At 42.1% G+C, this 24,027-nt stretch overlaps 2 protein-coding genes and 1 non-coding gene across 8 annotated transcripts in view; 1 reads left to right on the top strand and 2 right to left on the bottom strand.

The window, feature by feature from the left end:
- The window catches only part of AGGF1 (angiogenic factor with G-patch and FHA domains 1), a 42,913-nt gene extending 30,607 nt beyond the window's left edge, over positions 1-12,306 (top strand). Inside the window, exons 13-14 of one of the 3 annotated variants that reach the window (XM_074384565.1) lie at positions 30-129; positions 12,213-12,306. In XM_074384565.1, coding sequence (XP_074240666.1) covers positions 30-129; positions 12,213-12,221 — 109 coding nt within the window. In that variant the 3' untranslated portion in view covers positions 12,222-12,306. Of the gene's footprint in view, positions 1-29; positions 12,133-12,212 lie in introns of those variants that run through there. The other 2 variants (XM_010341025.3, XM_010341018.3) reach the window with 2 other exon arrangements.
- ZBED3 (zinc finger BED-type containing 3) lies at positions 10,524-24,018 on the bottom strand. Of its 4 annotated transcripts, none has more exons than XM_074384575.1 (2): positions 23,745-24,018; positions 10,524-18,899 (listed from the first exon to the last, which is right to left on the bottom strand). In XM_074384575.1, the coding sequence occupies exon 2, from the start codon at positions 16,101-16,103 to the stop codon at positions 15,408-15,410; it is 696 nt and encodes a 231-aa protein (XP_074240676.1). In that variant the 5' UTR covers positions 16,104-18,899; positions 23,745-24,018; the 3' UTR covers positions 10,524-15,407. The 4 variants fall into 4 exon arrangements, with proteins under 4 accessions (XP_074240676.1, XP_074240685.1, XP_039327477.1 ...); XM_074384584.1 differs by having other exon boundaries at positions 10,524-16,918; XM_039471543.2 differs by having other exon boundaries at positions 10,524-16,120.
- Positions 18,535-18,672, bottom strand: LOC120365932 (small nucleolar RNA SNORA47). The gene has a single exon (XR_005580753.2). It is a non-coding gene; the product is annotated as a small nucleolar RNA SNORA47 (small nucleolar RNA).
- Positions 24,019-24,027: the final 9 nt, after the last annotated feature.

Here is a 24,027-nt window from a genome sequence, read left to right as displayed (position 1 = left end):
ATCAACTATCATTTTCATATTCCTTAAAGTGAAATTACTGATAGCAACAAAGGTCGGAAGATGTTGGAGAAGATGGGTTGGAAAAAAGGAGAGGGCCTGGGGAAGGATGGTGCAGGAATGAAAACTCCGGTAAGACTTGGATTTTCTTTCATTCATTCATTCCCAGAGCAGACATTTACTGTGTACGTTAATGTGCCAACCGTTGCCTTAAGTGCTAAGAATATAGTGGAAAGCAAAAACAGACATGATTACTGCCTTTGTGGCATTCACAATGGCCAAATGTATACACATAACTTCGTTTTGTTTTTTGTGTTACAATTTTCAAAAGCCTCTTTTTGAGTGTTTTTCCCACATTAAAGCTAGGATAAGACGTGCTATTTCCTGAGCCAAAGGTTCTTCTGTGTTTTAGAGTTGTTTTTAATAATTGTCTTATTGAGCCTGATACTGAGCATTCAAGAACAATCACAGCGTTAGTGTACAAACAGGCAGATTCTGTATGAGCTGAAAAATCGATTAGGTTCAAGAATCAGAGCATGTAACATGGAATATAGAGAATAATGTCTGGGAAATGACAGAGTGGTTTACCTAGTAGTCCTGTGGTTCATAGGAAGTTTGGTTATCTTTCACACAAACCTTAAGAAGTAACCTGACTGAAGAACTTTCTGGATAATTACTTAGTACCTAAAGAAATAATAGATGGATCAATGTGAGTATATGCCAGTTTTCTCATTTTTATTGAGGTACAGTGGAAAGAACAAGGGTTTTGTAGTCAGATCTAGATTAGAATATGTGCTCTATCATTTGTGAGCTCTGTGGCTTTGGGCAAGTTCAGACATTAATTTTCTTATGAAAAAATGGGGATAAGAACTCTTTTTCAGGGTTGTGTTGAAGATAAAGCCCCAAGCATTGTACCTTACATTAGGCATTCAGTAAATGGTAGCTTTGAATGTTCTTAAAATATTGAGAAATGCTCTCCTGCTGTTGCGAAAATAATCAGATTCTCTTTATAGTTATTAATTTTTAACCTGCTCTTTCACTTACTTAGGTAAGGATAGGGTGGTAGGCTTAAACCTATCCATTGCCATTATTTCTGGTTAAGGTAGAATGACATACTCTGCAGCATCTAAATGAAATTTGGTGATTGCTGGTTAAGGAGTACTCTACTTTCTGTAAAGTAGGCTGCACTTATTGACAGGCAAGACAATGTAGAAAAACGAGTTAAGTTTCATGTTTAAAGAGACATACATTCTTGTATGTATTTGATGCATTTGACAGGTTTTCTTTTGCATCAGTCTTTAATAAATCAAAAAATTGTAGAGTCCTAAGTTGGACACAATAGATTTCAATGTGTTTAGACTCTAAAATAAGTCCTTTGCTCAACTTTTGGTAACAGATCCAGCTTCAGCTTCGGCGAACACATGCAGGCTTGGGGACAGGCAAACCATCCTCAATTGAAGATGTTCACCTTCTTCAAAACAAGAACAAAAAAAACTGGGACAAAGCACGAGAGCGGTTTACTGAAAACTTCCCAGAAACTAAACCTCAAAAAGATGACCCAGGGACCATACCTTGGGTAAAAGGGACTTTAGAGTAAAGGTTGATCATAGAAGAAAACTCTATAGTTTTTTTAAAAAGAGAGTTTGGAAACTCTTATTTTTTCTTCCCCAAAGAATCAGCAGCGTGGGCGAACTGGGTCACAGTTTACCTCTTCCTGATTCAGAAATGTGTAATAAAGTACGGTTTGCAGCTTTTAAAACTATTTTTTTAAACTAGTGAATAGTGACTGAATCAATTTATGCAGTAAGTAGACTAAAGTTCACAGGGCACGGATGAGTTTATCAAACTTCATTATTTTGTCATTTACAACATCCATATAAAGCAGGCGTCCCCAAACTACGGCCCGCGGGCCGCATGCAGCCCCCTGAGGCCATTTATCCAGCCCCCCACCGCACTTCAGGAAGGGGCACCTCTTTCATTGGCGGTCAGTGAGGGGAGCACAGTATGTGGCCGCCCTCCAACGGTCTGAGGGACAGTGAACTGGCCCCCTGTGTAACAAGTTTGGGGACGCCTGATATAAAGCAACTAGCTAAGCAAAATTCGTATAACTAATGACTTAAATGTACATCTGTTTTTGTCTCTATATATTCATGTAAGATGCACAACAAAAGAAACACCAAAAGTTTATAAAAATAAATCTGACTGTATGCATCACTATCTGTGCCCTTTAGAACCTAGATAAAAAATGTTGAGAAAACATGGGTAGTGGTGCATACATTTTGTTATCCTTGAAATAGCCTAAGTAATATTATTGAAGAACTAATGAACAGGCAACATGTAGAAAATTAATCTTTCATTGTTTTCTTCTGTGAAGAATCTGTTGATTTGTACTATATATTCAGCATTTATATTTGGTTTGTTTCATAGCTAATGAGATATTTAGATATGAACAACTGAATACATATTGAAATAGTGTGCTGGCATTTGTAGTTTTGATAAATACCATTGCAGGCAATGGAGTTGTGCCAGAGAAATCTGATTTCTAGTACTAAAGGAATACTTAGCCAGGGCCTAAAGCTCAAAATATTTATTGAAAACATCCTCAGTTGCAATAAAAACATTATAACATTAAAAAGAGTGATTTGTTGAACCAGTGATTTAAATGTATTGATCTGCTTTGAATTTGCAACCAGCCAGAATTTGCTAGTTAAAATTGGCAGAGTTATAACAAAGGAGAGACTCAAAGATTAGACACTTGCAGTGCAGCTTTCTGGGTGCAGGTGTCACTGCTCTGCCAGCTATCATTATTCTGTTCAGTTTTTCTCTCAGGTGTTTGCTGGGAAATTAACACTGGAACTGACCCTTTTCTGGCAGTGAATGTGAACTCTAGCCTCCCTATCTACTATAAAGAAATGTCTTCAAGATGTAGAAATAAGGACTATTCTGAAAAAAATTATACAGTAGTAAAGATAATTCAGAAAGGAAAAGCGACCTGTTAGAGTTTCCAGTCTCAATGGCACAGGGTAGTTAGGGAGGAAAGGGGATGGAGAAAGAGAAACCATGACTAAAAATGAGAGATATGTCCCTTAAGCTGGGACAATCAGGCCCTAAACTCCAAATCTGGATAAAATATTTCTTTGAATTCTTCTTGGCCCCCTGCATAGTCTGACACATACATATGTACAATTAGGCTTGCAGGCCGCAGGAATGCCCTACATTGTTTTCTTTTCGTTAGAAATAAAACGTATTAGTCTAAATGTGGTTCTGGTGCTGGTGCCCTGTATATATGTAACAATATAGGACCCCCCCAGATAGATTTTGCTTCTGGTGAGCCTTATGCATTGGGTTAGTATATGACTGTCTAATATTTACCATTTGTATTATTATATTGGGGAAAACTTTTTTTTTTTTTAATATCATTTTCTATTGTTAAGAAAATGGAAAACTTAAGTATGGTGTTAAAAATGGAACTATATGTGATATTCGCATTATTAAACCCCTTGGCAGATCTAAAGTCTCAGGGTTCCACTATTAGTGGTTAAAGTACTGAATAATGTCTGGGTCTATTTCCATTTGTAAAATAAGAATAATGTTTATCTCACATGTCTGTCTCGAATAGCAAACGAGAAAATGTATATAAAAGCACTTTGTAAATTGTAAAAGTAGTACAGATGTGAGCTTCTATTTGTTTAGAAGCGTAAATGTGAATTATGTACAGTTTGAATTATGCATAAATTTTTTGTGTCTAATATTTTAAATATTTGTTTATTCACACCATGCATTTTCTGAGTAGCTTTTAAGTATGTATTTTAAGTGGAGCTGCAAGTTCCTGAATTTTAAGAAATCTGACATCTAATATTTTTGCCACAACATGAGAAGCTGGCAAAGTTGAGAACAGAAGAAACCTTCAACATTAAATAGAAATTTTTTCCAGTGTAAAATAGAGAAAGCACTCTTGTCCTCAAAAAGAGGAACTCTTTTCTGCTTTTGAAACAAGTGTTACTTCTGATGTTTCATTTTTATTCTGAACTGATAGAAAGTAACGGTTTACGCAAATCAAAAACCTTCTGACTTTTCATATAAAAGATTTTTTATTTTTTATGGTTTTTATTTTTATTTTTGAGACAGACTCTTTCTCTCTTGCCCAGACTAGGGTGCAGTGTGCAATCTCAGCTCACTGCAACCTCTGCCTACTGGGTTCAAGCCATTTTCATGTCCCAGCCTCCCAAGTAGCTGGGATTACGTGTGCATGCCAACATGCCCGGCTAATTTTTTTATTTTTAGTATAGACGGGGTTCACCATGTTGGCCAGGCTGGACTCCAGCTCCTGACCTCAGGTGGTCTGCCTGCCTCGACCTGTGAAAGTGCTGGGATTACAGGCATAAGCCACCATGCCTGTCCAAAAGATTTATTTCTTAATTTGACATATTTTTAAAGAGCAGGCAAAGAAGAAAGAAATCTCAAACAAGGGAAAGTAAGACTCTTTGGAGATTGCCTACAAAAGCCATTCTGTAAAGTTGCAAGACAGAGGGATGTTCTTGGCAGGGGGCCAGAAAGCACTGGTGGACCCAAAACCCAAAGGCAGTCTCAGGAATAGTTAAGTGTTTTCCACGCCATCTTGTTCTAAAAGTATGCTTCTCTTGTTAGTATGGCATCACTTATTTTTCTGCTCTGAATCTTTGATTCAAAACATTTCATTTTACTTTTTCAGCCTTTAAAGTGGAAATGCATTTTGATTCTTTAAAATGAGGCAGTGGTTAGTATGTTTCTGTGTGTTCCAGGGTCCAGGCTGTCTCTTCTGCTTTTCTGCTTTACTAATCTTAGTGTTGGCTTATGGCCTTGTATTTGCAAAATGGCTTTCGAAACTTTAGACGTCATATTCATACCTAAAGCAGAAAGAGGAAAGAGCAGTGTAAAGTGCTAGTTCTGTTTTTTTTTTTTTTTTTTTAGGAAAACAAAAGCTTACTCAGAAGCTGACTTCTTAGGGTCGTTAGCCAGAACCGGATAGCATGGCTGCCCATAGAAGAGATGTTATAAAAGTAGGCAACAAGATGGTCACATTTGGCTTAAGCCAATCATGAACCATCACCTGCAGCTGAGAATGTTGCCATTGGAATAAAATAGGTTCAGTGAACCAGGCAGAAGGGGGCAGTGGATGTTGAATGGGCATGTTGGTAATTGTCTGCTAGATAACATACCTGTCCATCAGTGGGGACCAGAGGGTTGCTTAAATTGTGATGCATCCCTACCAAGTAATACTTTCTAGCCATTCAAATGAATTAGAACTGCCTATACCCTAGTATAGAAGAATATCTCACTAGATTGCTGATTTTAAAAAGCAGATTGTAGCAAAGTATATATGACATAATTCTGTTTTTATTTTTAAATTATAAAGGTACATATTGAGTTGCTAATTACCCAGTGAGCAAACTTTCATTTTTTTATTTTATTATTTCTATATTTGAACTTAAAAAAAGTAAACAGGTATAAGTGTGTGGTTAATAGATATGTATATACACATTTGTGGTAAGAATTTACCCAGAAGCGGGGAGGCCTTCATGGCTCAAACCCAGGCATTTTTCTCATGTATACCCAGTTTCATTTACCATCTATAAACTCATGACTTCTAGGCTGTCTTGGGATATTGATTCTGAGCTTATGACCTACATATCCACCTCAGAGTCACTATAAATGGAACTCCAAGACCAACTCCATAATCCTCTCCAAACCTCGTCTCTTCTAGTTTACTCTCTTCGGCTGGTAACCTCATCCATCCAGTTGTGAGAGCCAGAAGCCTAAGTCAGTCTCTGTTTCACTACTACCAGCTTTTCTCCCCTTTGTCTGTTTCCAACATATTAAATCCGTTCACTGTCACCACTCACCTGAATTACTCTGAGGGCCTCCTAACTTGTCTTTTTGCAGTCACTCCTCCATTCACCACACTGCAGACAACTCCCATCTCATCGTCTCCTGTTCGGCTTCTCATTACTTTGAGGCCATAAGATCCTGAAGGATCTGGCCACTGTCAGCTTTCCCAGTCTTATCTTGTGTCACTTTCCTACTTGTTCTCTGGGCCCTAGTATGCTGGCCGTTTTTAGTTTTTTTTTTTTTTCCCCAGTTTGTGAAACAAAGCTGCCTTCTCCGATCATGGAGACTCTTATATTGCATTATATGTGGAATGCTCTTCCTCCCCCATTTTACATAGTTAATTCTCACATGGTCTTTAGGTCTCTGCTGATTAAATCTTTAGAGATGCCTCCCTTGAAGCCCTGGATTAGATTAATTGTTTTTGATTTGTGTTTTGAAAACCATTTCTTTCATTTAGACCACTTAGCTTGGTTCACGGTTATGTATTAGTGTGGTTAGTGTAATATTTGTCTGTTTCTCTAGATTCTAAGTGCCACGTGAGCAGGACTTTGGTTATGCTTACTATTGCATCCCTGGGGCCTAGCACCACATCTGATATATACACCCATAGGCACCAAAGCAAACAATAGGTAACTGCAAGTGGCTTGATGGAGTTTTATCAAGCTATGACTGAGGAAACATGGGAACTGAGGCTACATAGAGCTTTCAGACTATTTTGATCATTATCTACAATAGGAATACAACTTACAACTCAGTATATGAGCATGTTCATAGCATGTGTAGCATAGATTTTGTATACCAGTACTTTGCTATTAGCTCACGTAATGCGAGTGCATTGTTTTCCACATTGCTGATTGCATCCACTAAATTGATTTCATAATGCACTAATAGGCTGTGTCCTACAATTTAGATTTCAAACCTTTTCACAGAACTCATTGCATTGCCTTAGGAGCTGCAGCGGTGTGAGTCTATGTTTGTGTGTGAGGTGGGGAGAGTTTAGGATGCCAAACTGTGGTGACTATAGTTCTCAGCTCATTAACTACAGTAGGTCTACATTCATCTGGTTTGCAGTTCAAGCTTCCAGATAGGTTTGATTGCATAACAAAGAAGGCATGAACAAAACAGCCTCTTACCTATGGTCATAACTGTACATTGTGTTAAGAAATTTACACAAGTAAGAAATGAAGGATTTTATCTCTGAGACAATGAGAAATCCACTGAAGGATTTTAAGCAGGAAAGGAACCTCATTAGATTGCTTTATAGCAAAATAACTCTGGTGGATTGAAAGGAGGCAGAGTGGCGGCTGGAAATCTTGAGAGTAGGATGACCTCTCTGAGAGTTTGTTCAAATATTTGTTGCACATCCACCTAGTGCTGTGCACTTCTTGGAAGGCGGGAACCTTCTTTGTCTTATTGACTGCTCTGTCTTCAGCACCCAGCACAGGATTGGATATATGGGAGGTCCTCAATAAGCATTTGCTGGTGGAATGGGTGGAATGAACATTTGTGTTGCATCTGGCACTGTGCTAGGCCCTTAACATATATTCTTTATTCTGGACTCCATTTTATGAATTAGAAAACGGAGGCTTAGGAGGTTTTTATTTTGCTCAAAGTAAAAAAGCCTATGTGACAAAAGTGGCAGGCCTGGGGTTTCTATCTTGATTCTTTCCATCCCAAGGGATGATTAAGAGCACAGGCTGAAGAGTCTGACTGACCTGGATTTAAATTAAAATTTCACCACTTTCAAGCTGAGTGACCTTTAAAAATTTATTTGAACCTCTCCGCCCAAGTATCTTCTATGGAGTTTGTAACTGCCCATTGGGTTCTCCTTGCTTGCTGCCCAGATAAAGCCGATATATCAAGACGGGAATTGCAATAGAGAAAGAGTTTAATTCACACAAAACTGGCTAAGTGAGAGGCTGGAGTTTTATTACTCCAGTCGGTCTCCCTGAAACATTGTTTCTTTGTTTTTTTTTTTAAAAGGATAATTTGGCAGGTAGGGGGCTAGGATAGTGGGGAGTACTGATGGGTTTGGTCAGAGTTGAAATAGTGGGAGGTCAAAGTGGGCTCTTCTTGCTGTCTTCTGTTCCCGGGTGAGCCAGGACTGGTTGAACCAGGTTGTCAGTCTGGGTGGCTCCAGCTGGTGCATCAGAATGCAGGGTCTGAAAGATATCTCAACCACCAATTTTAGGTTTTTCAAAAGTGATTTTATCCCTAGGAGCAACTGGAGAGGTTCAAATCTTGTGGCCTCTGGTTGCATAACTACTAAACAATAATTTCTAATCATGTGGCTAATTTGTTAGTCTTACAAAGGCAGTCTGGTCCCCAGGCAAGAAGGGGGTTGGTTTGAGGAAAGCGTTAGCATCATCTTTGTTTCAAAGTTAAAATATAAACGAAGTTCCTCTGAAAGTTAGTTTGGTCTTTGCCCAGGAATGAGTAAGGACAGCTTGGAAGTTAGAAGCAAGATGGAGTCAGGGCAAATCTCTTTCACTGTCATAATTTCTGCAAAGGTGGTTTCAGGTTTTGGTGAAGATTGAGATAAGGTTTGTATGGCACTGAGCACACTGTCTGGCACATAATAAGCCCTCAAATATTAGTGATTATTAGCATTGTTATTATCCATGGTAGCAATGCAAAGGACATGGTTGTAGGATTAGAATCCCAGAGTAGAGATGGAGGCTACTGAAGTCAGGTAGGACAAGGAACGAGGCTAGCAAGTAGATGGGTCATCCCCATTCCCCAAGGCAATAGGAGATAGGTGTGGACAAGAAGACTCAGTCAGGAGCTGGATTTTTAAGTGAGTATTGGAGAATGAGCAGGAGATTGATAGACAATAGTGAGAAAGATAGAAGTTATTGTAGGTGACTCTCATCATCCTCAAAGGAGGAATGGATTCTACATGACTTTGGAAATGGAGTCATCTGGTTGAATGATAGGGAGATCTAGCCAGACAACCCTGGCTCTCAGTACTCCATGGGAGCACGGGAGCTACAGGGAGAACTCTTAGAAGAACTAGATTTCAGATCCCCATATGTAAAAATCTTTCAACAACAGATATTAATTCAGCAAATAGTCATAAAGCACGTAGCACAGGCCAGGCACTGTTCTAGGCACTAGGGATACAGTAGTGAACAAAACAGGCAAGGCTCCCTGCCTTCATGGAGCTTACATTTATTTTTAGATAGGATTTGGCAGAATGTGAAATCCAAATAATACATGCAGGCCATGATAGTTTCAGAGAATATTAATCCAAAATAGCTTCTTTTCATTCCAAAGTTTTAAAGCAAAATTTTTAAAGCCAAAATTTGGGTGGAGTATGTGGTGGGGGAAGGATTGGGGTTTTTTTCTTAATGTTTTCAGTCTGTTTCTAAACCATATCTATTTACGGGATTCTTATAAAACTCTGCCTTCAAAATCTTTTTAGTTATGTGTTTGAGAGTTCTGGGTATATAGACAACAAACGGGACCTCATTGAGGTTGCAGCCCCTTGTTCAATTATGTATGTCTTCTACCTGCTCAGACATTCTGGGTTCTACAGTTCTAAATCTGAGCACTAAGTACAGTCATGTATCACTTAACAGATGGGGTATGTTCTGAGAAGTGCCTCAGTGGTGGTTTTGTCATTGTGCAAACAGCGTAGAGGTACTCACACAAACCTAGACAGTACAGCCTGTCACACACCTAGGCTATATGACATACCAGTTGCTCCTAGGCTACAAACCTGTACAGTATTCTGTGGTCTGAATACTGTAGGCAATTCTAATGCAGTATTTGTATATCAAAACATATCTAAACATAGAAAAAGTACAGTAAAAATACAGTATTATACTCTAATGGGAACACCATCGTATGTGTGGTATGTCATAGACTGAAATGTTGCGTGGTGCATGACTATACCAAAAAAAAAAAAAATTGCATTGTGCAACTCATGACTATACAATAAAATGCAACAAGAATCAGGTCACTGTAAACTGGAAGCGAAGGAGAACGTGTAAATGAAAAAGTCTCTGGAACGTGAAGAGCAGACACAGATGGGAAAATTAATGTGACTGGAGGTGAACAATGTTTGCCTGCTATGTAAGAATGTCTTTTTTTTTTTTGAGACAAGGTCTTCCTCTATTGTCCAGGCTCCAGAATGCAGTGGCATGGTCAGAGCTCACTGCAGCCTCTACCTCCTGGGCTCAAGTGATCCTTCCACCTCAGCCTCCTGAGTAGCTGGGATGACAAGTATGTACTAGCACATCTGGCTAAAAACTTTAATTTTTTTGTAGATATGGGGTATCCCTATGTTGCCTAGGCTGGTCTTGAACTCCTAGGCTCAGGTAATCCTCCCACCTTGGCCCTCCCAATGTACTGGGATCATAGGCCTGAGCTACCATGCCCAGCCAAGAATGACTTTTGGGAATTCTTCCTTTAAAAGACTCACTCTTCATCTATGTTAAAATGCTATGGTATTTCATTGCCCAGCATGAAGAATACAGGGAGAAGCTGTGGAATATTATCAAACGTATTTAAACATGTGACAACGTTTTACTTAGCTTCCAATTACTAATAGACTTCAGAGGGCAGAAGGTTGCCAGCTCATTCATCTGGTCATTACTTATCTTGACCAAAAGCCCATGAGAATATATACTCAAAGAATAAAGCTTTCATTACCATTTAATGTTTTTCCTTAAAGCCTCATTTTAATACTGTGAAACCAGATTTCAGAGAATGTCATAATTAAGATTTTCATAAAAAGAAACATTTAATACTGTTTAAACATATAACGACTCCCAGTGCTACCTGAATTCATTCACATCATAAACCAACTAAAATGGGCTTTAATCTCTACAGTGACCATGCTGCCTTTACTTAACCTTAATATACCACTATCAAGACCAATTTATGAGCCACACTAAAATAATTATCATTGTTTTATTATAATCTCACCTTATTAACCAGAAATGTTAATCTGGTAATCATCTACCATATTCACCAGACTCTGAGTAACTGGCAGCTCTTTTAAAAAATCAAATTTATCATGGAAAGATGAGTATTTGCCAACTCAAGGATGTTTTTAAAAATGTGCTTGGGACTCATGGCCACTCTAAAAGAGGAGTTCCAGAAATGTTTAAGCACTTTGGGAATAACTATAGTCTTCCAGATCTTCAACTTTGAAGAGAAAATAACTTAGATGGGTAGATTTGTATATACCTCTGGGATTCATCAGATTACTTTGTAGTCACAAGTCATATTGAGTTTTGACAGGAGCAGCTCATTTGGCAACTATTTGATAGAAAAATATTAAATAGTTCTATTGGAAAGGGAATGTCTTGGCAGATCTCTGAGGCTTGTGTGTAGGTTTTCTCAGGAATCCTCCTAGGGAACCTGCTCTTCTGGGTTCCATGGGAATGGTTTCAGGTGAGCAGTAGGAGCCCTCAAGGCCAGAGGCAGAAACCCATTAAGTAGGCTGGAGTCAGATGACAGGCCAGAGCCACCATCTCCTGACAGTGGACAAGTCACTCTCTGGGACCTGTTTACCTCATCTGTCAAATGATGGCGTTGGTGGACAAGGGCTGCATTACTATCTAGGATGTTCTGGAAATGGGGATTATATTCATGCCTCTGTTGGAGATTTTAACTAAGGAAGATGAATGCTGAAGGAAAGGATTTTTTTTTTTGTCTGCAAACAATTTTTTTAAATCATAAAAGTAATTCATACTTAGCGTAAAAAATTACAAGGCAGAAGTGTATAAAGCAGAAAGTAAAAACCTCTTCCCTTAACTCAGCACTCAGGTTAATTGTTCTCTCCTATCTCCTCAACAGGACATTCAGGCTCACACTAGCCATCTTTGAGGGAGTAAGACTCTAAAAGTAAATCTTTGCTATGTTTTAATGGTTTTTACAATTGATGAAATCGAAGATTAACATTTGTGGAAGGTTTTTTTTTTTCCCCTTCTAAACAGGAAATTCAGATCATCTAGCTCAATTTATAATTCTATATGGAGAAGTTAAATTCCAGTACTTGAAAATAACTTATACTATTACTAGAGTAATGTAAAAATTGCAAAAGACAAAAGATTAAATGCTATTAAAATGTTAATAGCAGTTTTACAGAGGTGACAGGACTTTGGGGTATTTTTTCTGTTCTCCTTCCTAGATTGAGGCAATACATTTTGTGTTACTTGTATAATAACAAAGTACATTTACATATCAGAATAGTTGGTTGATTGGATTCAAACCAAACAGCCTAATAACTGATGCATTAAATCTTTACTGACTAAACAGTTTAAAAATGATTTCCTTTTAAGGTATTTTTTTTTTTACTCAGAATTGAAGATAAATGATTATATTAATAATTACAGGAAAACTAACTTGTAAAAATCTTCGACACTGAATGGGTTCAGCACCTCTAATATGTATTGAGCAGCTATGGACTGCAAGGCACTGTGGGAGTGGGGTGAGTATACTTCCCCCAAGGGCTCAGGGTCTGGCAGGGGAGGCAAGATGCAAACCCATAGCCATACACTAGCTGACCTGTCCTGAGGGTTGTGGAACATAAAATGCTAGGAGACCAGAGAAGTAAGAAATGTCTTCACGTGAGAGTAAATCAAGGAAAGCGTGGTTTTAGAAAATGGTGGGATTTTTCTTTTTTTGTACCAAGAGACTGAAGGGGCTTTTTAAAGTGGAGGGAAAGCAAATTGAGGCATAGAGTTGCCAATACCAGGTCATGTCAGGAAGAGCAGTCCAATTAGGCTGGAGCATAGAGCATATGTAGGGGAGGGGACAATAAGACTGGCACGGGGGCCCAGGGGGACTTGAATGTCACGTGACGGAGTCAGAGCTTGCACTCTAATAAGGAGGTGATTGACAGGTGACCTTGGAGGCCTTTGGGCAGGAAGAGAGATACAATAAATCAATATTGGCCTAGGACAATCCCTTTGGCTTTGGCCAAATTGTGAATCAGGTAAGGGACAGCTGGGCGAAACAAGGATGGGAAGATGCATGATAAATGGGCCCTGAGCTTGGCAGGTATCAGGAAGGCACTGCAGTATTTTGTACAAATATTAGCAGAGCAGGCACCCAGCATGCAGTGAGACCACAGTTCAAACCCCACACAGACTCTTAGCCACTGTTATGACTTGAAGGTGTTACTAACTCCCCTGAACTTACCTACAAAATGGGCATAGTAGTACCTATGTCATGGGGTTAATTCATGGCAGGTAATTGTTGTAGTAAAGCATTTAGCACACCTCTGATGACGCATGGTGAATGCTCAGTAAATATTAATGTCACTAATTCCAGTCAATCCAATTAACGAATTAATTAGTTGGAGTTAGGAAGGAAACAGGTGTCACCTGCATAGACTGAGGGAAGCAGAGCTCTCCGAAAGTAGTACATGGTGGTACAGTGGCAGCATGGCATCTGTGGGGGAGACTGTGTACAGTGGGATCCACTTCTACTGCTGGCCAGCTGTGGTCTTGCACAGTCTACTTAACCCCTTTCTAGCTCAGTTTCCTTAGCTGTAAAGCTAGCAGTGTTAACCATGGAGCTGCTGTGTGAGAGTAAAATGAGATAATGCATGTTAAATGTGTAGTATGTGTCCCATACATTGTTAGTGCCCCGTAAATGTTAGTTACTAGGTGAGGGGTGGGATGTGGGGTTGAATAGATTTGGTCCTCCTACTTGTAGAGGCAAGAGGTGCAAGGACAAATGGAGACATGCAGCAAGGGTTTGGGCATGAAGGACCAGCCCCGGGGAGAACACTCGGCCTGGAGATACTCAACACTCCCTGGCCTAGAGGAGGTTACAACTCTGCAGGGGGATGTGCCACAAGTGGAGTGTAGACATAGGCCTAAGGAAGCATCAGACACATCCGGAATAGAGGACATTTGCTAAGACAGCTGGCCTGGATGCTTCAAAAGTGTCATGGGAAAATACGTTGGGGTTGTTCTAGACTAAAAGTGACGACAGAGTTGAAACCAAAAGAATGTATGAACCTTGATTTGACCTGGTGGTAGATTTTTTTCTTTTTAAAGACAAACATTCTGGAGATAGTTGTTGAACACTGATTAAGGGCACTATATTAGAGGCTATAAAGAAGTTACTGTTTATATTTTTAGGCATGTCTTTGTTCAAAGGAAATCTGCGCGGAAACAGGGGTGAAATGTCATTATATGTACACATGCATGAGGTGGAGAGAACAGTAAATCTGGCAAAATGTTAGCAACCATTCAATCCAGGTGGAGGGTATGTATCTTAGTATTCATTGTACTAGCCTTTCAACTTTTTCTGAATGTGTGGAATTTTTCAGTATAAAAAAAAAAAAATGAGAAAAAGAGGCCTGTGGAAAAACTGAGAACCAGTACACAACAGGAAAAGGAATTCTTTGGAGGAAAACAGGATCCACCTACCAAGGGAGCAATTTCAAGAAGGGAGAGATTAAGCAAAATGAAGACAGCAAACAGACCACCATTATTTGGTCACTGGGAGATTGTGGCGGCTTGGAAATGGTCCAGTGTAGCACAGAAAACTGACCCCGAGTGAAGGAGTAAAAACGGGAGGAAGTACAGGCGGCAAGGACTTGTTGGCCCTTCCGGGTTGAGTCTTTTCAGTAAGAGAGGGAGACTGAGCATTGCTGAGGAAGAGCCTGGGGGAAAGGGAGGGACTGAGACAGAGATAGGGGGAATAACTGGAGGAAAGACCCAGTAAACGTGGCAGAGGAATGGGATGGAAAATGACAGGAAGATGTGGCCTTAAGTGGGAGGGTTATTTTCTCCTTTGGCCCAGAGGTGAGGACTATGACAACATGTAGGGAAAAAAACCGCTCTTCCTAGTGACAAGGGGATGAGGTGATGTCTTGCCAAGGTGGCAGATATGAGGCTCGAAAGTGGACATAGGTGCCACACTTGTCATTGGGTCAGAAGCAAGGAAAGGATGGCCGAGGGGAGACAGAGTGCACCTGGTATTGGTTGAATAACGGGGAGTAAAAAGGGGGGCTCTCTGGGGCTGCCCCGAAGAGGGCTAGAGATGATGCGGGTCTAGAGCAGTCACGGAAACTAGAGGGGATGTTCCCCTCTTCCCCCTTCAGAACTTGGTGTTGGGCAGATTATGCATTAGGAACTCTTTTTGGGGGTAAAAAACGTTCTCATTTCCGCGCGCACTCTACCTTGGGCTGGGTGTATAGGCACGTGGTATGACAAGTCTTTGGTATGCAATGAAGCTCTATCCTTTCAAAGTCACCAGGTTCAGGTTCCCAACCCTAAGCCGTCATGACACGGGGTGGTGTGGGTTCACGGAGCTGCTGGAGCTCTCCGGTGTCCCATGTGCCACCCCATCCTCTGGATGCATGCCCACGAAAGACTACCCAGGCACCTCAGGTGACCACCCCGTGGAGGTGAGTTTTGCTTCTGCTTTGGCTTCGAAATGCTTCTTAAGCTGAAGCCTTAGGGCGAGGAAAGCCCTACAGTTAGCGGGAGCTTCCGAGTGAGTAGCGGCTGCGGGCCCGCCTCGGTCCCGTCGGAGAAGAGACGGGCTGGGGTTGGGAAGTGGCCAGTCCCCTACAGGAGAACCTTCGTGATGACGCAGCCGTCCCGCTCCGCCTCGGGCTCGTCCTTGAGCAGCGGCGCGGCTGGGGCCCAGCCCAGGGCGCCCTCTCGGCGGCTCACCTCCCGCAGCCGCGCCTGCAGCGCCTCCCGCTCGGCCTGCAGCTCCCGGCGCGCCTGGGCCGCGGCGCGCTCCTCCTCCTGCAGCGCCCTCCGCCTCCGCTCCAGGGCGCGCTCGCCGAGCTCCACGGCCGCCTCGCGCCGCTCCAGCTCCCGTTCCCACCGGCTGCCGCGCACGGCCAGCGCGCCCATCTGCTCCAGCAGGCGCGCCCAGTCGCCCTCAGGGGCCGCGGCAGGACCGGGTGGCGGCGGGCTGGGCGCGGCCGGTGGCGAGCGTCGGGGGCCGCTGCTCTCCAGCTCCCGCCGGTGCGCAGTCTTCAGGTGCCGCCACAGCGCCGAGGTCCCCGCGTGGAAGCCGGGGCCGCGGCCCACCTGCTCCCCGCACAGACGGCAGGTGGCCCAGTGGCCCGACGGGTGCCCGGGGCGCGCCGGGGCGAGGTGGAAGTAGCCCCAGGCTTCGGAGTACGGCGCCCCCAGGCGGCCGGGAGGCGTCGGCGCCGGCCCCAGTCCCGGACACGGACCGCCCCGCGCCGCCGCGTCGTCCCGCCCGCTGGCCTCGTCCATGGTGCGGGCCGGCTCGCCACTCCTCATTCTGCGGCGCCAGCACGCTGGGGAGCAGGGGAAGAGTAATCATGTTAGGGTCACGCGCACAGCTCCAGACTACAGTTAGCCTGAGAAACCATGCCGCCCTCCATTTTCTTACGATAAAAATCCTATAGTGTGGGACGATGTCTAGGTTTCTTTCTAATCCTTCAGTATCGAGTGTTGATTGATTCCTCAGGAAAAAAACTGTATAGCCCTTCCTATACTAGGAATCCTCTTTGAAATCAAGTGGGTCCCCAGTCAACAAGTGTTTATACTAATAGCGGGAGGCTAAGCTGCTTCAACAGAAAGAACTAGCTAACTCTGTGCTGTGTCTAGGCATTAGCTTTAACCACAACAACGTTGTTGCTTTCTTAACAAGAACGACGAAAAGGTATTGTCTTCGGAATACCACCCAGGCTGCCTTCTGTAGTCTTCTCTGGGTTAAGAAAGCTTTGGGAATGAAAATTTTGTTTCTTAAACTTCAGGAGTGGAAGAGCCACTCCTGAACAGCCTTTTAAAAAAGCTTTCAATGACTGTATGTTTTTCAAGATAAAAGTATCTGTTTCTGGGATTATTAAAAAGAATCTACGTGTGAGAAAATTGGCAATATTGAAAGCTGTGCTTTAAAAATATGCACATTGAGGAAATGGCAATATCCAAAGCAGCATTCTAAATTTTTACCTTTAAATTAGACAGTGGGTCATTTCCCAAGGACTCTGGGGTCCCCGTCATTGCCTCAGGGTTTCCAGCCCTCTCAGATGCCAGGGGTAGAAACAATGCATGCGGCACGATTCCTGAGTTCTGAGGAACCATCAGCTGTGCTAGGAGTAAATTCAGAGGACAGGCAGGCCAGTAAAGAAATGCATTCAAACCACCTTAAAGGTAGATACCAGAAATACTGACCAGCGCCATTCCCCGTTCACTTTTTCTAACCCTTTCATAGATACCCTAGGCATAAAACAAACAAAATTAGTTTTCCTTATTGTTCATTTGAACTAAAAGGTCCCCTCTACATATTTGCAAGATACAGAGTTTGGTCAATACTTTTAGTTAAGAAAGAAAAAGATAAAAGTAATAATGTCTTGTTCAACACAAAATCTGTTAAAGGGATCCAAACATAATGCAATGACTATCACTGCACAGGCTTTTTTATTAGGAAAATAATTCTCCACTGCAATAACCTATCAAGGAAAAGGGAATACAGGAAAAGGAGAGGTTTATTCTTTAGGAAATAAGTTCACAAAGGACCAAATGTGTGATTCTAGATAAATTTGCTTTGAAAGTTGAAAAACAATGAGAAGAAAACACACGACAGACTTCTTGAGCTCTTCTGAGAACTTATCTCAGGGAGAAAATCAAGGCCAAGGTGAGACCCAGGCACAGTGAGATCAATTTTGCTCATACCGTCAGATTTTGAACCAGCAGCAGTGGAGATGACAAAGTTCCAGAATCTTTCTTGTTAAACACAACTGGGAAAAACTGAATACAAAGATGAGACTAGGAAAAATAAGCTGCTATAGTAATAGGAGCATTTAGTGTAAGCTATGAATTCAGTTGCTAATAGTCTTGTTACAGATGGACTGTACTTTTTGAAATGTAAGTATTCTTCTTCCCACCAAGTAAGTCTACTCTGGATCAGGCATGACATTTAATATGTCTCTTATTTTTTAAAAAAGATAACAAATACACCAGACTCATCAAAAAAACACAAGTACCATGCATCTTCTAACAAAGAAATGGCAATTTACATGTCTTTTGAGACACAGGCATTGATTTAAATATGGTCACCCATGATAAAGACCAATTAGCATTAAAAAATCTTTAGAAATTAAAGGCTAAATCAGTTTTAAGGATAATATTTTTATGGCCAGTAAATATTATGGTTATGTAACATTATGGTTGGTAAACAGTAAGATTTAAGTGTTACAAACATTTTAAATTATCTAACTTTACCTAGAATTTTTCCTACACTTTTTTCTTTTTACAAATTTCTGTTTCCTTCTATATTGAATCTGATCTTTCCCGAGCTCCTTTTTTTATTACTGGACATACACAAAAGTAGAGAGACTATTATAATGAATCTTTGTGACTGGCTTATCAATTTAAAAAGATGTAAATGTTTCCTATAACTTAGTATTGCTTTGCATTCTGATATGCTTTCTTGAGTTAAGCTTGGAAGCTGCACATAAACCCACAGATTCTCTTCCTTGTGCCAAAGTCTGAGAGTCATCCTTGCTAATGTGCCCCTAATAGTGCCGGAGGTGACCAATTACTGTCATGCTTTTTCCTGAGTTTCTTTAAAAACTACAATGCCGAGAGGGAGTGTTGCACAGGTGAATGCCATCTGTTAGGAGTTAAAGTGGGCAGAAGGGTGAGAAGCACTGACTGTGACGTCTTCATCCTTTGACCTCCCCTGAGCCAGGGACAAGCAGCATCACAAATGTTGGCCAGCACAGCACTGCCCCTCCAAAGGTGGCAGGGGGACATCCTCTGCCTGGGCAGCCCTTCCATTTTGGAGGTCTTAACCGGTAGAAGGCAGCATGGGGCAGAACTGCCTCACCTTCTCAGACCTCCACACCATGCAGCTGTATTCTAGCTCCATACAGTCCTCAGTCTCAGTATCTACAGAGTGACCAGCAGTCTATGGCCACAGGCCGTAACAGCCTGATTAGCTCTGCTAAACAATCAGAGTGTATTTCAGATGCCCCTGCAGTGTGGAGGGGGAAAGGTCTCTTCAGACTCTTCAGCCACAACCGTAACACACAAAGAGCTCTTCAAACTGACAATAAAAAGACAAAGAACCTGATAGAAAAACAGACAAGAAATATGAGTAGGCAAATGACCTAACAGCAAACTCGAATGGCCAGGAAGTTCGTGACAAGGTGCACAACATCACTTACATTCAGGGAAATGCTATTAAGGTAGCAATAAAGTATCATTTTACATCTATCACACCCAGAAACATTAAGAGGCCTATCAGCCAGAGTTACAAGGGAGGTAGAGAAAAGGCACACCTCTCAATTACTAGTAAAGATGGGATGGATTTTAGGAATGCAGTCTGGCCATTTCTTCTTTCTTTCCTTCCCTTTTTTTTTTTTTTTTTGAGACACGGTCTTGCTCTGTCACCCAGGCTGGAGTGCAGTGGCGCCATCTCGGCTCACTGCAACTTCTGCTTCCCAGGCTCAAGAAGCAATCCTCCTATCTCAGCCTCCCAACGAGCTGGGATTACAAGTGCATGCCACCACACTTGGCTGATTTTTGTATTTTTTGTAGAGACAGGGTTCTCCCTATGTTGCCCAAGCTGGTTTTTCTTGAACTCCTGGGTTCATGTGATCCACCCACTTTGGCCTCCCAAAGTGCTCGGATTACAGGTGTGAGCCACCACAGCCAGCTGCAATTTCTACATTAATTAAAAATAGAGGCTGGGCTCGGTGGCTTATGCCTATAATTAGGAGGCCCTGGCAGGTGGATCACCTGAGTCGGGCGTTTGAGACCATCTTGGCCAACTTGGCAAAACCCCATCTCTACTAAAAATACACAAAATTAGCTGGGTGTGGTGGTGGGCATCTGTAATCTCAGCTACTCAGGAGGCCGAGGCAGGAGACTCACTTGAACCTGGGAGGCAGAGGTTGCAGTGAGCTGAGATTCCATGATTGCACTACAGCCTAGCCAACAAGAGCAAAACTCCGTCTCAGAAAAACAAAAACAAAAAACAAAACCAGCCTTGGCTCCTCAGGCATGTGAGCTCAGGCAGGGCCAGCCCAGCCTTAACTGTGGAGACTAGTGGGACAGTCCCATGGGGAAGCCCACTGCGGCGCTTCCCCCTGGGAAGAGGAAACCCAGCAGGTGGGGCTGCTCATTGTCAGGTAGTTTGCTGCGCCTTGCAGAAGGAGATTCTGTATCCACACGAAGGATGCCATGGAAGAGGCGCTCATCCCATTCATCTCTCTGGCACAGGGTAGACACTTGGGGGATGCTGCATGGAATGAAATGAACCCGACTCTGTTTCTTTAGCCCCGCCCACCCGAGTCTCAATCTTCCCAGCTGTCAAGAGAAATAATAAGATTGTTTGACTCTAAACAGGTGGCTGAGATCAGATAGTGCAAATGATGTCACTGTTGGACTCTCCAGTGTTATATAAATTCAAGGCATGAACAAAAAAGAAACTACCAATATTTACTGCTCAGACATGCCCATGTTAAGATTTTAGTGGCTAAAAGGCAGTTATTTTTCCATTTGACATGTTATTCAACAGAGTAAGTAGTCTAAGTTGGAGGAATCCCCTTGGGAATTGTTTGAGTACAAAGAACAAATAAAAAAGTAACAGATCCAAGGCCCTTACCCCTTAAATTTATTTTAACTTTGTAAATTGACCTTCATGTAAAATAGCTTGCTTATCACTAAGGTAAAAGAAGATAATATGGGGTTCTAATTGGCCAAAGTCCTGTGATATGCATTTCTTCCTTATCAAGTACCAAAGGAGAATGTATACCATTAATTCTGTAGTTAGCTAATAAGAAAATGAAAAGAAAGAGCTCCCTTAATTTTTCTTTGAACTTTTTTTTTAAAACTAATACAAATGTGCCAATGAATGTATTTTGCTTAAATCCATCCACTCCATCCAACTCTCATTCAAATGCTCATTGAGCACCTGCTAAGGTCAGGCGAGTGCTTTCTGCCAGGCATTCCAAGAGGAACATCACATAGTCTCCGCCCTCAGGTAGCTTACCATCTGATGGGGAAAGAGATGCTGCCAGCAATAATTCTGATGCCTGTGTGATATGGTTTGGCTGTGCCCTCACTCAAATCTCATCTCGAATTGTACTCCCATAGTTCCCATATATTGTGGGAGGGACCCAGTGGGAGATAATTGAATCATGGGGGCAGTTTCTCCCATACTGTTCTCATAGTAGTGAATAAGTCTCATGAGATCTGATGGTTTTATAATGACAAAAACTCTTTTTCGCTTGACTCTCATTCTATCTCATGCTGTTGCCACGTAAGAAGTGCCTTTTGCTTTGCGCCATGATTGTGAGGCCTCCCTAGCCACATGGAACTGTAGGTTCTTTAAATCTCTTTCTTTTATATATTACCCAGTCTCAGGTATGTTTTCATCAGCAGTGTAAGCAAAATACTCATAGACTGTGGTAAAGTTGAAATCAGTGCTCACTCCTTAGGGTGAATTCCATCACATAATCTCCACCGGGGAAGGCGCTGGCCTGGGCAGCTCCTGGGAGCTGAGGTCTTGGGGGCCTAACACACAAGTTCATGCAGTTCAGCATCCCTTCCCATCCTATGCCCCACAGGGTGCAAACACATTGTTATCCAACACCAAAACACGTTACTCTTAGTACTCAACTCTAATAAAGTTCCAATTTCTCAGTTGTGTAATGAGGCATCCAAGCTCCTAATTTAAAAGAAAATTTCTTTAAGCTAAATAAAAGCACTGCTAACATGAAATTAACAGTGTAAATTTCTGAGTGCAATTTCAGGGTAAAAAACCTGAAAAGACAAATGGAGATTTCAGATATTTCAAGGAAGGAGAGAGAGTAGTGTTGCTGGTACCATGCCTCTGCACTCACTATAGCTGAGTTTCATTATTTGGAAGGAGTTCTAAATCTAAGCCTGTGGAAGACAATACATTCACATTAATTATCTCTCCATTTGATTCAATTTCTGAAGAAGTTCTGTCCTTTTGATAAACTATCAGATTAAACCCAGATTCCTCAGTATGATGGCCCTGAATACCAATATAAAGAATAAAGGAAGAGATTAGAACCTGGATGAATAATCTGTATAAATATGGGCATATAAACAAGGTATGGCTATAATATCAACAATCATCCGATAAAGCACACACAAAAGTTAATTGTATTATTTTATACTTATGCTTGCACACACGAAAAATATGGGCAGGCTAAAGGCTAGAGAACCAGGCAGTGTTCTCAAAAGGACATAGCAAATGAATTACACATTGATTTGTCCTTTCATACTCAAGGCTACTCACTGTAGTTGGGTTATCCAGGCAGAGTTTTAAACAAATATATGTTGGTTGAGCCTGGATCTTAGACAAGAAATTCACACTAACGTGAAATCCACACAGACATGTGGAAACACTAAAAACATTTTCATTTACTTCACCAGTGACTTTAATCAAAGTAGAACATAATAATTAATACAAATAATTAGACTTGACAACTGAAGTGTCAAGAAAACCACAGTTCATCTGTTATCTGTCCATCTCTGCTGAACTATTAGTTTACTGCCATATATTAATCTATTTATAAACAGATCCAGACAATTAGAAAAATGAGTCTGGACACCAGGCTGAAGGCTTAGCTGAAGTTAAAAGACAAGTAAAAATGCCTCCAAGCTGTAAAACGTAAGTTGGGGAATAAAGAGTAAAATGTGAAAAAGTTTAGAAGAAGGTTATATATGGACTGTAAAAAACACACTGGACTCACATGTAATTATGTGGTGAATCAGAGATGTTTCCTAAATGTCATAAGCCAAACTCTTAGATATTTCTACCATTAGCTAAAAGGCAAAGAAGCACTTTCTCTCTGTTAATGCACTTTTTAAAATGAAAATTGTTAAGTGTTCTGCCCTTAAAGTGGACCTTTATTTCAGGCCTGCATTACTTTGCTTAATAGATATGGTTCTAAAAATTAAGGTGGTTAAAAATCAATGGATTTACAAAATCCATTTTATTTTGTAAAAATGCATAATTTAATCACAGTTATAGGGATTTAAAGCTGCCCTACTTTGAAGGCCTTTGTGACTCAAAGATTTTTTAATTTAGTTTTTAAATTGAGAATTACCTGGCTTGGGCTTTTAGTCTTTTTATAATATGTATTGCTGTATACATTTTTTTTTTTTTCAAATTGTCGGTTGCCTCAAGCTATTCTTGCCTCCAAAAGGTGTCATAATAATAGATGAATTTAAAAAGCAGAAAATAATTACGCTACTTAGGTCAATGTATTAAGCTGTTTCTACAACAGTTTCTCTTAAACACCTATCTTTGTAGTCTTGGCTAATTAGAAATTCGACTGGTGGCAAGTACGTATTTTTTCCTTCAAAGGGGGTTTCTGCTTTGCTAACTAAGCCTCGTACATTTGATTAGCGCAAGAAATCACATAAACTGCTCCTGCGGACTCGGAGAGGAGCGGAAAATTCTTTTGTTTGGGGACCACGAGGGGTGGGGGAGGGGTGGGGATTCTGGTGTAAGCATCTGGCTTCCATTCGCTTTCTGCCCCCAAAAGTGGGCGACATCTAGAGAGTCCCAATTACAGAAAGAACCCGCTGCAGGGCGCCCAGCCACTGTGCCCAGTGGAAAGACTGCAATCAGACAACTTTAATAAAGGCAGAGCTGGAGAGTGGCGAGCAGTTTCCACATTCACTACACGCCTGTCGAAAGGCGAGTGCAGGCAAGGAGCGAGAACGAGGCGCAGGAAGGCGGTGAGCGGGGCTGGCCGCGCGGTCCCGGGCCCCCCGCCTCCCCTCGATCGCGGCCGCGGCCTGGGAGAAGGGCACGCCCCGCACGGGGCCCGGGAGGCCGGCGGCGGCGTCCGCGGGCGCTGCTCACCTGTGCTCCCCGCCGCCCGGCCCGGCCCGGCCCGCCCACCGAGTCTCGAAGCCCACACTCACCCCGTCACCCGCGAAGCGCGGCCGGAGCCGGCGGCGGGTCAGGAGTCCGCGACGGCCGCTCCCCCTCCAGGCGCCTCGCTGACATTTTGTCCCGGACGGAAACCGCCGCGCTTCCCCCTTAAAGACACAGCTCCATTCACGCGTCTGCGGGGAAAGGGGGGCCGTCACGTGGGGCCCTCCCCCGAAAGCGGGAGGGGAGTCGCTCTGAAGCCACCAAGGTCCGCGAGCGACAGGCTTTGTGTTGGCCAGGGTTTTAAGATGACGCAACAGCTGAGTGTGGTTA

This window comes from Saimiri boliviensis, chromosome 1, assembly GCF_048565385.1.
Source record: "Saimiri boliviensis isolate mSaiBol1 chromosome 1, mSaiBol1.pri, whole genome shotgun sequence".
NCBI classification, from domain to species: Eukaryota; Metazoa; Chordata; class Mammalia; order Primates; family Cebidae; genus Saimiri; species Saimiri boliviensis.
This window is presented reverse-complemented; position numbering and strand designations above follow the sequence as displayed.